The sequence below is a fragment of the Lethenteron reissneri genome, chromosome 37 (genome assembly GCF_015708825.2).
Source record: "Lethenteron reissneri isolate LAM-NWPU_2019-01 chromosome 37, ASM1570882v1, whole genome shotgun sequence".
NCBI classification, from domain to species: Eukaryota; Metazoa; Chordata; class Hyperoartia; order Petromyzontiformes; family Petromyzontidae; genus Lethenteron; species Lethenteron reissneri.
Window position 1 is genome coordinate 327,521 of NC_083815.1, and position 15,684 is coordinate 343,204.

At 55.6% G+C, this 15,684-nt stretch overlaps 1 protein-coding gene across 1 annotated transcript in view; it reads left to right on the top strand.

Annotated features, from left to right (window-relative positions):
• Positions 1–2,287: 2,287 nt before the first annotated feature.
• LOC133351306 (protein PF3D7_1417600-like) overlaps positions 2,288–15,684 on the top strand; it is a 41,660-nt gene continuing 28,263 nt past the window's right edge. The window contains exons 1-12 of the mRNA XM_061566407.1: positions 2,288–2,396; positions 4,310–4,641; positions 6,365–6,465; positions 6,742–6,860; positions 6,972–7,049; positions 7,766–8,039; positions 8,892–9,006; positions 9,193–9,280; positions 9,561–9,709; positions 9,799–10,027; positions 10,835–10,960; positions 15,326–15,452. Of these exons, the coding sequence (XP_061422391.1) occupies positions 2,288–2,396; positions 4,310–4,641; positions 6,365–6,465; positions 6,742–6,860; positions 6,972–7,049; positions 7,766–8,039; positions 8,892–9,006; positions 9,193–9,280; positions 9,561–9,709; positions 9,799–10,027; positions 10,835–10,960; positions 15,326–15,452 (1,847 nt within the window). The remainder of the gene's footprint in view (positions 2,397–4,309; positions 4,642–6,364; positions 6,466–6,741; positions 6,861–6,971; positions 7,050–7,765; positions 8,040–8,891; positions 9,007–9,192; positions 9,281–9,560; positions 9,710–9,798; positions 10,028–10,834; positions 10,961–15,325; positions 15,453–15,684) is intronic.

Genomic DNA, 15,684 nt, shown 5'->3' on the forward strand with positions numbered 1-15,684 from the left:
CCTCTCAAGGGGTCACGTGGCAAGCGACACATCCAGCCGCCTTTAGTACCAACATCAATACTACCATCATCGAGATCAAGACATTAATAATCAAGATGAAGACAATCATTAAGTTCAAGGCATTCATAATCAAGACCGAGACAATAATCATTAAGATCGAGACAATCATCAAGATCGAGACAATCGTTCGAGATGTTCACTCCCCGCATCTCACTCCCAATGCCGCTGACTGCCCCGTGCTCGATCCCGTAGATGCTGCACAGGAGACCACGTGACATCCACGAGCTGCCCTCACAGTCCCCCACCATCAGGTCTTGGAAATTCCTCTTGGTCCCCACCCTGTGTGATGTCTCGCCTATTCAAGCATAGTCCCAACTTACTTTACCCATCGATACAACTCCTCCATGATCGAAATGCACATCGAGTTCCCGTACATGTACTTTTATGATTCTTAGTTCTACTTGGCAAGATTCTGGCAAACGCCTCCCCTGGACTGCTCACCAGAAGTATCCGCGTAGAGTCGCGAGACTCGTTTCGGTATCCCCTCCCTCGCCTGGCGGGACGATGAGTGTCTGCGATGCCCCCTCCTCCTGCATCTCGACAGTCACACCGCGTGTGCCCCCCGCTGCCTTGTAACCGGATCCCATCGGCGTCGCTGATATCCCCCCCCCCTCGTCTGGGGTCACCTTGTTCTCCGTTTCTTTCGTCATCCCTTGATTCTGCTCGTTAACTTCCTTCTGCTGCCCGATGTTTCTTAACGATCATAGCGACTCAAAAGGCTCCTCGCTGTTCAATCCACGACTGTCATGTCTCTCGCACTTCCCCTTCTCAGAGTGCTCGATCCGCTGGCATTTACGACCGCTTATCGCCCTGCATTTGTTAGACATCTTGTGACCACACACTCGACAACAACTAATTTACTCTCCCCATTATGGCCGTGCTCGTGGTCACGGCTCGGCTCTGGCTCGGCCTGTAACGCGGCTCGGCTCGCACCTGAGCCGCTCAGCTGCCTACAGAGATGCGGGAGCGAGCAGCTCAGCCATGGCTCGGCTCAGGAGAGCCCCACTAATTCTCAAGAGAAATTTACAACAGGGCCCTGTTTTTGTATGTATGCTGAACTTCTTTCGCACCGTACATAGCCGTCTGTGCTAATCGGGGGTGCTTCGTGGGTATGCTCTTGTCAATTATCTTCATGAGCGGCTTTGTGTGGGAGGAAACCAGATACAGTAACCTGGAGAAATCCCATGACGAATATCAGTGGGCAAACTTAAAGCTTTGCACAGATTGATGCAAAAAAATCAATTGCTGTGCTGCCATTTCTCAGCACGAGCCTACCACCTGGTATTCCCAAGCCGTCTCCTATCCCAGCACCAATCAGGCTCAACGTTGATGGGCTTCTTACATCTGACGAGAGATCAAGTGCATTGGGTGAGATTCGGTGTTTGCCCAAAATTCCGTCATTGACAGATGACATATATTTGAACTGTAATCGGGGACATTACACAACTCGCAATACCCACCACAAACTCAACCCAACACCGCAAACACACCCCAATCACAACCTCGACACACCCATTACCAACCTGATAGCTCTATCATCATACAAACACCTCCATCACCGCCCTGACACCTCCACCAAAGTCTAGCACAGGGGTCGGAAACCTGCGGCTCTTTAAGGACTTCTTAGTGACGTTATTCACATGAATTACGGCTCTTGAAATATTGAGGGTTTTTTTTACCGAATTCGAATAAAAAATAGTTATTCTTGTTATTTTGGTGGCTGACTTCTGGTCTAGCACCTCCATCACTACCCCAAATCACATCCTCGACACGCGTATCACCACTCTCAAAATCGAGACGTGATCGTGCCGCCACATGGTGCCACATGGTGCCAACGCTCTGCCCCCATGTCGCAGCTGTTGCATCGTAGGCACACGGCGACCTCCACGATCCCCGAGTCTCTGAAATCTCCAAAATTACCCCAACACCAGGACCAGCATCCCTATCAATCCCCAACCACCCCCCATCACCACATGGACACCGCCATTATCACCTTGATACCTCCATCCATCATCACAAAGCCGACATCATCACCACCACGCACATCACCACCCCCATCACCACTCCGCAATCACACCTCCATCACCACGGCAACACCCACATCGCCACCCCCGCATCCTGCCCCGCACCCTGCCCCGCGCCGCTCCCACCTTTTAGGGCCTTTGCGAGAGGGGATTATAAACCGCGCTACCAAGGTCCCCTCCGACTAAATCTTGAGCAAGCGCTCATGGCGACCTGGAACCGCGGCCGCACGGGGTCTCGCCTCGTCCGGGCGATGTGGCTGCTGCTGCTGATGCTGCTGCTGCTCCCGGCGGTGCGGGGCCTGGGGAATCCAGGTGAGGAGTCGAGCGAGGGTCCTCACGGGTCCGCAGTCGGCGAAGTCACATCGCCTCGAAGAGCCGCTCTCGCTACATACACACGCACAGCACTCGCGAGTGCGTGGGGCTTTTAAATTGGTGCACTGACGCGCACGTGCGCGCTCGTATACACGCGTGGGCACGTGGGTACACACAGACCCCCCGTGTAGCTTCTGACAGACCGTTGGGGCAAGTCCTGTTCGCGAGCACCGATGAAGGCCGTCACGGCACGCGACAAGGGAGTGGGTGGCCAGCACCACGTCCGGCTGCCTTTGTCTCCCCAGTGGCGATGTTTACACACCGCACCAGGTACTCATTGAAGGATGTGTCGACCCAGGGGAGGCCCGGGACCGGTTCAAATATTCGCCATTGTTATTGGTCGTGAGCGGTCATCGAACTCGGGTCACTAACCACTACACTACCGCTCCATACACACGCACACACAGCACAGACACAAACACAGCACAAACATACATCGGGTTATCAAACAATAACCATTTTGTGAATGTATTACCGATCCCGAAAATCACAAACCCGCAATCGTTTTTCGTGGAATTTCAGCCATGAATCCACCGATTGCCCTCGTTCGATTCCAGCGGCCGCCCTGATTAATACTAGGGGTGTATTAACCCTTAAACCATTTCAAGATCCAGTGATGCAATTCGCAAAAGTAGGCCATTCCGTGCCGGCGTCCTGGTCCAAAGTTGGCAAATTCGCCTTTTTGAAATATCTGCAAATTACGAAAATTGGTATCAACACAGCAATCATGAGACCCTCCTGAACAAGCGACTGAGTGAGGCTTCCCTGGGTACACACGCGAGATGCAACCTTGCACACAGACACATGGCGCACACACACACGTGACCACACGTGGACACGTGACCACACGTGGACACGCGACCACACGTGAACACACACGTGGGCACACACAGATGCACGAACGTACACGTGGACACGAATGAATCAACACACTAAGCGCTATACTTTCTTTATTTTTTACCAGGTAAGGCCCACTGATCGTCTTGGTTCTTTCGGTAAAGTCACGTAGAAGGGAAGTAATAAAATAATAAAAATAAAACATAATAAAATAAATCGAAATTTAAGGCCCACTGAGTTTTAAAGCTTGTTTTCAGCAGCGACCTGGCCACAAATGATAACTCAACGAAATGGCTTATCGTGTGTAAATGTATTGCAGCCAAATACTCTAAACTCGTGTTTCTAAATAGACAGGTGGTGGAGGCGCATACACAAGTACAGTTAATCAAGTGGAATCGTGAATCTGTCTCAAGTGTCGCCCCCTCGTATGCGCTGGTTGCGTTATCTCCGGGTACTCGAGTTTCCTCGAACACGAAGTCAAACAAAACAAAACACCTCCGAGTTTGAAAAGGAACTGAGGTCAAAAACTCCCCATCCTTTCAAGAAAGCAGTCTCTTGACGATACGCGGAGACTGTTGGGTAAACGGAGGGGGCCGCGCGTGCGGAGCGCGGCGCTGAACGCCTCCCAGCGGGCCACGCGTCAGACGAGATTCAACATCACGGAGTTACTCATTTGGCGAACTATTTTACACGTGACTTACATACACAGCACCATATGCGCAATGAAAAAGCAGATGTTTAATTAATGTAATATATGTCAATGTTTAATCTATATATAAATATATATGCCAATGTATAATCTCTATAAATATATATGTAACATCACAGAGGCAGTCACACACAGAGGAGACATTGAGGTCTTGGAGCCTCCAGTCGAACAGAGCCAGCACGGGTGACCCGGGGGGCACAGCAGCAGGATGAGAACGAGCGACCTCCTCTACTGAGTAAAGTTTATTGATTATAGAGGGGGGGGGTCAGGTACGCGTGAACCATCTCACCCCCTCGCCCCCCCCCAGCGTGCACGCGCGCCGCTCTCGACCTGAACCTGGTGCTGGAGGCGAACCGCGAGACGGGCACCGTGACCCTGGAGGCCATGAAGACGTTCGCGGGAGCCGCGCTCGAGTCGCTCGCCCCCGCGGGGAACTCGTCCCGCGTGGGGCTGTGGCGCTTCGACCGCGACGCGCAGCCGCTGCTGCGCCTGGGAGACGCCGCCTCCGCCGCCAGCGCGGGCTACGTGCTGGGCCTGCTGGAGGTGGCGCGGGGCGGCCGCAACACGGGCGGCGCCCTCGACTTCATCCTGCACGCCGGGTTTCCTCCCGGGCCGGACGACGGGGTCCATCGCACCAAGGTGAGTGCGGGGAGCGCCGGGGAGGGAGGGGGGGGACGATGCTGCCTCGTCGGAGCACCGAGCCGGCTCCCAGCCATCCGTGGCGAAAGCGGGTTCCCAAGTGTAGCAACGAGATTGCAATCGCAGAGCGGTCACCGAATGCTGCTGAACGATGCGGTGCGCAGTGTGCGGGGTGGAAAGCGACAGGTCGTGGTGTCTGGGTGATGCGGGGGAGAAAGCTCGGCAATGAAGTTCAACTGCAGTTCAGCACACATTGAAATTTCCCTGGGCTAGTTTATGTATGTGTACGTGTATATACAAAGTGTGTAAGAGATGCCGACAGGCGAACCCGATGAAGTAAACACACACACAGAGAGAGAATACTCACCGAGTCCAAAGACTTGTGACTCGGCAATCCCAAGTCGCAAGTGCCAGTAAAATGTGTCGTTCACCCTCCTCCACCCGACACAGCCAATGAGCAAGTTGTCACGTGATTACCACAAGTGCCAATGTATCACCGCTTCAGCACTCCGCTGTGCTGGAGAGCGACCCACACACACGTCACAATGGGCGCTACCGCCAGCGTCACCAGGCAGTTTCCAGATTGTGAGAGAATCCTCTGAAATTGAGATAAATAAAAATTATCTCAACACAGTTGACAGCTCCGGGCTGAGCGGGGCTTGTAAACGCATTCACATTAATATAAACTAACACAGCATTATAACATTACTACGAAGTTAGTGTTACTCATTAATTAACGGTTAATGTGAGGAATGCTAATCCCTCGCATTAACATAGCCACTTCCGTGCCCTCGTCGAGGAGGTCGCTCTCCTCCTATCTTACAGTTACATGCTCATTTCTCACTTTAACATCACTAGCCCCGACCACCTCTTTATGACCCTTGGGCTACACCCATTTCTAACCTTTAAAACAGTCTGCCTGAGCAGCAGACCATGCTTTCCCACCTGATGATGGACGCTTGTGTTGCGCCCGAAACGTCGTGATTTATTTTATTTTATACCTACGTGACTTTACCGAAAGAACCAAAGAGTAACATTGACTAATCTGTTTCATCACTAAATATATCTATACATTCCGTTATGAAAACGTATCTAACATAACTTATTATAATCTAACAGCATCATTTAAAGGAATACAGCATATTCAACTCTAGGAATCACTTCCTGGCACATTGGTGACATCACCCCCCGTGTTGAAGGCCCAAGACTGGAGGACGTGTTCGCCATTGTGTCAGTTTCTGATGGTGCTGCTTGTGTAGGTACCAGTTGTTTCAAGGTGGTGTGCGATTGCCCTCCAACACCGGCGTGCTGAAGTAGTGACACATTGCAACTTTTAATCACGTGACTACTTTACTCGTCGGCTGTGTCGGGTGGATGAGGGATTACAAGACACATTTTACTTACGCGATCTGACGCTTTATGAATCACGATTCCCCTCGTTTACCCAGGAAAGCCTCACTGAGACTCATCTTCAGATGGGTCCCACCAGGTTTTCTCTTAATTTGCAGGTAATTTTCATATTGGGAAAGTTTGGACCATGACGCCAGGACACAATGACCTGCTCCTGCGAATGACATCATGGGATCTTTGAGTTCCACTTTAAAGCAGACGGCGCGTTATGTCACGGTCCATACACTCACCGCAGTATTAATCAGGGCAGCCGCTGAAATCGAACCGCGAACCTCTGCAACAACAAGCAGCGAATGCGCCCGCGTGTCTCCAGGTGCTGATGCTGATGACGACCGGACTCGCGGACGACAGCGTGAGAGGAATCTCCGAGCTGGCGAGCCAAGCCCAGGTGCTCATCGTCACCGTGGGCATCGGGTGAGCGGCCCTCTCCCCTCCCTACCCCTCGTCTATCTCCCTTGTCTCTTAATGTCTCTCTATACTCGCCTCCTGCGTTGCTCGTCTCCCCTATGCCCCCTGCTTTCTCCTTCTCATGTCCCTCTTACGTCTCTGCCTCGTCTATCATAAGCTTCTCGATAGTCCTCACCGATTGCGAGATGAATGATCGTGCTCCCCCCATACTCCCCCCTGCTCCCTCTTCTCGCCCTGACCCCCCTTCTCCCCATACTCCCCCCTGCTCCCTCTGCTCCCCAGGCCCCTTGTGGACGAGGAGGAGCTGCAGGCCCTTGCCTCGCTCCCCACGTTCGCGCACCTCTACCCGCTCCAGATCAGCGCGCAAGACGCCCACGTGGTCATGGGCGGCATCTGCAGCGGTGCGTGACCCCGACCCTGACCCCCACATTGACAACTGCTCCCACATCCCATCACTCAGGTGGCCCCGCGTGCTTGCGATGATGATGACGCTGAGGGTCGTGTGCGTGCAGGCACGGGCGTGATGGGCAACTTCCTCTTGAGCCACCAGACGAGCGACATCAACTTCGGTGGCGCAGACAACGGCACAGGTGGGGCACTCGCTCGAGGATGTGACGGTGCTGGTGGTGAGATGATGATGACTGCTACTAATGGTGGTGATGATGGTGGTGTTGGCTATGATTCTATCTTGTGTATGGATGGATAACCGGTCTATGTCTAGGTTAGTTAGCCAGGAAACTGCTTCATGTACCCCGTGGATTGCTTCAATGCATCCACCAATTTTGGAAGTTTTACAAGGGACTCATTGTTGTGTGGCCAATGGACCGGTTGTTGTTGCTGCGATCGCATGCCGGATGCATTCTCATTTGTGAAGGCAGTGGGTGGGGGGGATGCTGCCGCGAGGCATGCAGATCTCACTTGGCGTGGACCGGTGTGGTACCTTCGTGTGATTAGCAGTCAAGGCGCTGGTTTGAAACGTCGGTTTTAGCCAAAGGGCTCTGGCTGCGCTCCAAAATGATTGGATTTCAGGTGGTGGATCTCAGGAGGAGGGACATTTGATAGCTCAGGTGGCCAGGGTGAAGCAGTTGGCTCTCCCTGTTGCGGTGTTTGAGATCGTGCCCAATTACTTGGAGTGGTAACTCCGAGTGGCCCCGTGGGGGTAGCAGTGCTGTGTGCACACGCGCCCGGTTCCCCAGCACCGACGTCGGTAGCCACGTCAGTCACCCCTGATGTGACGCCCTATGATACTGATGATGACGATGACACTGCTGCTGCTGCTGATGATGATGATAAATCTCGCGTGCAGAGAAGACCCAGACACCGGCGCCGCCGCCGCCCGTGCACCTTGACGGCACGTGCAGCGCGTGGGGCCTGGGCCACGTGCGCACCTTCGACGGCTTCGCGCTGCGCGCGGCGGGCGCGTGCCCCTACGTGGCGGCGCGCGAGTGCGGGGACGGCGCCTCCAGCTTCAGCGTGGAGGTGCGGCGCAGCGCGGGGCGGATCAGCTCCGTGAGCGCGCAGCTCGACGGCCTCGCGCTCTCCGTCTCCCGCGACGGGAACGTGACCGCGCGCGGGGAGAGGTACGCGGACGCCGCACCCGAGCACGCGTGCACACGCCTCGCCTGCACGCACACGCGCCTCCACGCAGCGAGCCTAGCTGAGCGTGACAAGAAGGTGCGCGCCTGGAGGCGACGGAGTGAGAACTTGTGGGCTCAGGCGCGCGTGTCCCAACGAGCTTGGGCAGCTTTACCACCTTGCGGCCTGAGACCAGGGAGCCGAACCGATCGGTTTTCGTGTGTGGTAGTGGTGCACCAAACACCCAGTAACTGGGTAGGGTTCAACCGGTTCAAAGTTGGAAGATTTGGTTCTGTTTAACCGTTTGCTAAAAACCCTCTTTAATGCGACTTGCAGCCACGGAGTGATTTGGAAGGACTCGCAGCGAACTTGCTTCCGGCACGGGAGTGGGGAGGGTGGTGGGGGATGGGGGGGGTAGAGGATGGGGGATGCAGAGGAGGGTTTCTGGAGGATGTTGGGGAAGGGCAGTGGGGGGGGGGGGGGGCACAGGTTGTTAACCGTGGGGAGAAGATTATACAATCATCAGAACGGTGCAGATATCACGTAAACCGTAGGGCGTGTTAGACGCGCCATGCTGTCGTAAGAGGCCTTGCGTGTTGTCGGGATAATGACCGTGCGTCACATTTGGTTAAATTTATTTTGATTGCGATCTAAGACAGGAGAACCACAATGCACTTCTTCAGGAACTGCGGATTGTTTATTTACACGATGCACAAAGGCTGTGTGATTTTGACACCTATGCTGTCACATTTGCGGTAAATGTTATTGGCTCTGCGTGCTGTGCTCTGTGTGAACCCGTGGGTGCTCTCTGCGTGCTGAGCTCAATGCTGCCCGCTCCCTCCCGTGTGGGTGAGCAGGGTCCGCCTGCCGTTCAGCGACACCGGCGTGCAGGTGACGCGCGTGGGCGCCTACACGACCGTGCGCATGCGCAACGTGGTGGAGCTTCGTCTCAGCGTGGACCAGTCCCTCACGGTGCCTCCCCACGCCGCTCGGCCCGTTCAGCCCCCCCCCCCCCCCCGTCCACCCACGCAGCATTCACATCCATATCCACCACCACGCGCATAGTTCACGCATACTCAGCACACCGCTCCTGCTACTTTACCCGCCATAGCATGGCAGGCGCTGTCTCGGACCTCACTCCACGTGTTGCGCCCACAGATTTCCGTGGACAAGAAGTTCAAGGGGCGCATGTGTGGCCTGTGCGGGGACTACAACCAGGACCCCGTGAACTCCGAGTTCAAGGACGGTGAGCGCGCTCCTGCTGAACTCACGCCAGCCCAGCCACGCTCAGTGCTGCAAGACATGGATACGCATGGCGTCTAAATGCTGACCGCATCTCACGATGTTGCAGAGAGTGAGATCCAGAGGGAAAGCAGATCTCGAGTCTGCGCCATGGTGTTGATGGCGGCCTGAAGGGAGTTACAGACAATGTGGGAAGCCGAGAATGAGCGCTTCCCCACGGTCCCCTGTCCCCTGCTCCCATCCAGTCCCCTGACTGACGCGTTCCCCTGCTCCCCGTGTCCCAGACATGCGCACGGTCGCCGACTTCGTGAAGGCGCAGAAGCTCGCGGACGGCAGTGCGGTTTGCACCGAGGAGACGGCGCCTCCGGGACCCCCCGCGCTCAACTGCTCCAGACACGTGAGGAGCCGCGCTCAGCTGGCGCACCTTGAGCACGTGACCTACGCACCCCCCCCCCCCCGGAGCGGTGCCTAGACCCCCGTGCCCCCCTCTTATCCGCACCCCCCCCCCCCGTCCCTCTCTAGGTGGACACCTGCCGCGCGTTCACGCAGCTCCCCGCCTTCTCCGGGTGCGAGGACGTCGGGGTGGACGTGCACGCGCTCGTGGTCGCGTGCACGCGGGACGTGTGCGCGTGCGTGGAGACGTGGGGGCTGCCCCCCGCGGAGTGCGCCTGCGACTCCCTGGCGGAGCTCTCGCGGCAGTGCGCGCTTGCGGGGGGGCGCCCGGGGGCGTGGAGAAACTCCCAGCTGTGCCGTGAGTGCCGCTCACTCACCCACTCACCCACCCACTCATCTACTCACCCACTCACCCACCCACTCACCCACTCACTCACCCACTCACCCACCCACCCACCCACTCACCCACTCACTCACCCACTCACCCACCCACTCACTTACTCACCCACCCACTCACCTACTCACCCACTCACCCACCCACCCACTCACCCACTCACTCACCCACTCACCCACCCACTCACTTACTCACCCACTCACCCACCCACTCACTTACTCACTCACCCACCCACTCACTTACTCACCTACTCACCCACTCACCCACCCACCCACTCACCCACTCACTCACCCACCCACTCACCTACTCACCCACTCACCCACTCACCCACCTACTCACTTACTCACCTACTCACCCACTCACGCACCCACCCACTCACTCACTCACCCACTCACTCACCCACTCAATCACTCACCCACCCACTCACCCACCCACTCACTTACCCACTCACTCACACACCCACTCACCCACTCACTTACTCACCCACTCACTCAGACATCACTCACTCTAATTTGAAGTCTCGCAGCCCTATATGGGACGGGAGCGAGAATCTCAAAGTACCATTCAATCCTAGATTTGAAGTTTTTGTGACTGCAAATATCCATGCTCTTTGGTTCTTTCGGTAAAGTCACGTAGGTGTTGCGCCCGAAACGTCGTGATTTAATTATTATTATTTATTTTTTCACCTACGTCACTTTACCGAAAGAACCAAAGAGTACCATTCAATCCCCTGTACTCGTGTCACCGTGTCCGCGTCGTGTCCCCACGCAGCCGCCTCGTGTCCCGACGCGATGCAGCACTCGGAGTGCGGCACCAGCTGCCTGGACACGTGCTCCAACCCCACGGCCAGCGCCCTGTGCGAGGATGCCTGCCTCGACGGCTGCTTCTGCCCCCCTGGTACCCGCACTCACCTGCCCCACTCACCTGCCCCACTCACCTGCCCCACTCACCTGCCCCACTCACCTGCCCCACTCACCTGCCCCGCTCACCTGCCCCGCCCACCTGCCCCACTCACCTGCCCCGCCCACCTGCCCCGCTCACCCGCCCCGCTCACCTGCCCCGCTCACCTGCGTTACGGAGTGAGTGGTCTGGCCTCGTTCTCACACGTTCAGCGGTTTTGTTTTGCACGAGAGATGAGACCGTTCGGCCGACACCTCCTGCCAACACGAGTGAGTTTCCCCTCTCGCCGATCCGGCTCGTGCTCCGGGATTCCTGCCGGGATCGCATCTCGAGCACGAATGGGTGGCGGCCGGATCCCGCGGGGAGGAGACGAACGCAGAGCGAGCGCTCCCGCACGACGATCTCGCGCAGACCGACTCGAAAAACCCCGGGCGCCCGTTTTCCCTCCCGCCACTTCTCCATTGGCCGATTCCTATCGAGAAGCTCTCTCACGGCCGCTTCTCGCTCCACGTGATCTCGCACATCGCCCGCCCTGCGCTCGCTCATCTCCTGCCGGCCTGGGTTTGAATGCCTCTGAACACGGTTCAGGACATCCCTGGCGTGAGATCGTCTCACGCCTCACTCCATACACCCCGCTGCTCACCGCATGCGTAGAATTGTGGAATCGGGGACTTTATTCTCCACCATCCACAGCCACTTACTGCCGACGCAGCGTGTCCCACGTCCCAGTGACTGTCGTCCAGACACTCCTGGAGATGTCTCTCGTGAACTCGCTCACATCACATCACAGGGCCCGGGACTTTCAACTCACATCGGACTTTGGCCAATTCTTCCCCCTCTCTGAAACGTTTGGAGACCACACGCGAGGCGGCCTGGCAAGGAAGCCGAGGGAGGTGAGGTGTTCTCGCGGGGGGGCAATCACGAGCGCCAGACGCAGCCGCGTGTGGCGCGTCTGCTGAGGGGCACCTCCCCTGGAGCGAGTCCCGTGGCCGTGGCATCACGCAACCACCTACACACACCTACACTCACCTACACACACCTACACACATCTACACACACCTACAAGCGCCCTGTACTCACCTACACACACCTACACACCCCTACACTCACCTACACACACCTACACTCACCTACACTCACCTACACACACCTACACTCACCTACACTCACCTACACTCACCTACACACACCTACACACACCTACACTCACCTACACTCACCTACACTCACCTACACACACCTACAAGCGCCCTGTACTCACCTATACACACCTACACACACCTACACACACCTACACTCACCTACACACACCTACACACACCTACACTCACCTACAAGCGCCCTGTACTCACCTATACACACCTACACACACCTACACACACCTACACTCACCTACACACACCTACACTCACCTACACACACCTACACACACCTACACTCACCTACACTCACCTACACACACCTACACACACCTACACTCACCTACACACACCTACAAGCGCCCTGTACTCACCTATACACACCTACACACACCTACACTCACCTACACACACCTACACACACCTACAAGCGCCCTCTACTCACCTACACTCACCTACACACACCTACACACACCTACACTCAACTAACTATACAAAGACAAGTCTTAACAGACTGTTGGGGAAAGAGCTGTTAGCGAGCACCAATGAAGGCCGGCACGGCACACGAGGGAGTGGGTGGCCAGCACCACGCAAGGCCGCCTTTGTCTCCCCAGTGGCGATGTTTACACATCGCACCAGGTACTCTTTTGAGGCTGAGTCGACCTTGAGGAGGTCCAGGTCCGATTCAGATAATTGCGACTGGTGTTGGCCGTGAGTGAAAATCGAATTCGGGTTGCTGGTTTCGTAGCGCAGTGCGCTAGCCGTTGCACTACCACTCCACATTAACGGTAATCACCTACACACACCTACACTCACCTACACACACCTACACTCACCTACACACACCTACACACACCTACACACACCTACACACATCTACACACACCTACACACACCTACACACACCTACACACACCTACACTCACCTACACACACCTACACTCACCTACACACACCTACACACACCTACACACACCTACACACACCTACACACATCTACACACACCTACACACACCTACACACACCTACACACACCTACACTCACCTACACTCACCTACACACACCTACACACACCTACACTCACCTACACACACCTACACACATCTACACACACCTACACTCACCTACACACACCTACACTCACCTACACACACCTACACACACCTACACTCACCTACACACATCTACACACACCTACACACACCTACACACTCCTACACTCACCTACACACACCTACACACACCTACACTCACCTACACACACCTACACACATCTACACACACCTACACTCACCTACACACACCTACACTCACCTACACACACCTACACTCACCTACACACATCTACACACACCTACACACACCTACACACACCTACACTCACCTACACTCACCTACACACATCTACACACACCTACACACACCTACACACACCTACACTCACCTACACACACCTACACACATCTACACTCACCTACACACATCTACACACACCTACACACACCTACACTCACCTACACACACCTAAACACACCTACACACATCTACACACACCTACACTCACCTACACACACCTGCACTCACCTACACACACCTACACACATCTACACACATCTACACACACCTACACACACCTACACTCACCTACCTGTACACACCTGCAATCACCGTGAACTAATCTGCATGGATTGCGTGCGAAATTTACATAGCTCACTCGGAGCCGATAGGGAGTTGGGGAAGTGCGGGGGGGGGGGGCGAGCCGTGGCGTTGTACCTTAGTTAACCTCACGACGTTTACGACAGCGAGGGGCAAAGGGGGGGCCACGTGGCGAGGCGGAGGATGATGGGGGGGGGGTGCTCATGGGCCGTCGGTGCCATCGTCGGTGCCAGGACAAGTCCTCATCTCCTTCTGCAGCCACGGTGCCAACAGCTCTCGATTAATGCACCGGTTTATTGGGGCTCTTCAGCTCAAAAATGCGCGACCATCCCCGTGGCTGGGGATATGCGGGGGAGGCTGCAATGAAACAGATATATAGTGTGCTGCTTGCCAAACACAATAAACATCTGCACACACCTTTTGCACTACCAGCAATAACCGTACCCTCATGCAAGTACAAAGACAAAGATTCCCTTTATCGCCTTGTCGGGGCAAGTGTCGTTGTCGAGCAGCAACTTTTAAGGCCGGCATGGCACAAGGGCAGGCCAGCACCTCACCCGTCCGCCTTTGTCTCCCCAATCCCCATCCTCCTGTACCGTATCAGCCCACCTCTTCAAAATGCACGCACGCACGCGGGTGCGGGTAAATACTTTCTGAGCTGCTGCGGTCGCCGATTCACCCTCTCAGTTAAATCTCCACGGCACGGCCGTCCTCGCGTTGGAAGTTGTTCAACTATGGGAGCGGAGGACGCAATGGTCCTCGTGGACTTTGCGATCCTCATGATGATGTACACATGTGTTGCGTCACTCCTCAACACATGTACACGCACCTCCGATTAGCACGGTTGGCTGCGTACGGTGTGAAATAAGTTCAACATGCATACATATATATGTGCAGATGGCTAGCCGCTACTACACTTGCCCCTTGGTTCCTTACGGAACATAGTCGGATTCAAATTTTCCCTTCCATCACCGCGGTGTTCCAGCTCATTCTGGCCCAGGTACAGCCCTGGGTATAACAATCTAAGCAATATCCAGCCTCGTCTCCCTGCTTAGCTTCCATGATCCGCCAGGTAGCATCACGCAGGTTCCCATCTAGACACATTTCCCATTTCGTCCGATTTTTGGCAAGAAAGCACAGACTGGACCATCGCCGACGATGAGTGGCGGGGAAGGCGCGGTCAGGGTGGCAGCGGGGCCGGCGGTGGTGATGGATGAGGCAGGAATCGGGCCGTTGATTTCAAATCTCCGAATTCGGCTCTGATCTCTGCCCTTGTAGTCTCAAGCGGTTGATGGCAGCATAAACCGCGTGGAGATTGGCAGCGTCGTCGCCTGACTCAGCCCGACCCTAAACCCCGAGGAGTCGCCAGCGACCCCCCGGCTGGGGCAAGGGTCTCCCCAGCACCAGCGGTGTTGTTGTTTTCATTCATGTCTTTATTTATTTAATTTGGTAGCGTGCCCTTTAAACACGACCTCGACAGCTTCAGTCCAGTCCATCAGTGGAAATGAGCCAAATCATTCATTTACACCCCCCCCCCGTCTCATCCCCTCCCCCCCCTCCCCCAGGCACGGTGATGGATGACGTGGACGAGGCGCAGGGCGGGCGCTGCGTGCCGGTGGAGCAGTGCTCCTGCGTGTTCGACGGCAGGCAGTTCCCCCCCGGCGGGGTGCTGAGGACCCCCTGCAGTAAATGGTACGAGCCCATTATAGGGCCCCACTGCCCCTTCATCACTCTGTAGTTGGTACGATCCGCGACGCTGCAATAGACCAGTAACAGACCACGAATTTCAAGTTCGACTTCGGCCAAGTGCTGCACGTTGTTCACGCAACCAGAGCGGTGCCAACAACCACAACCGCATCCACAGTCACATCCACAGTCACATCCACAGTCACATCCACAGTCACATCCACAGCCACAGCCACAT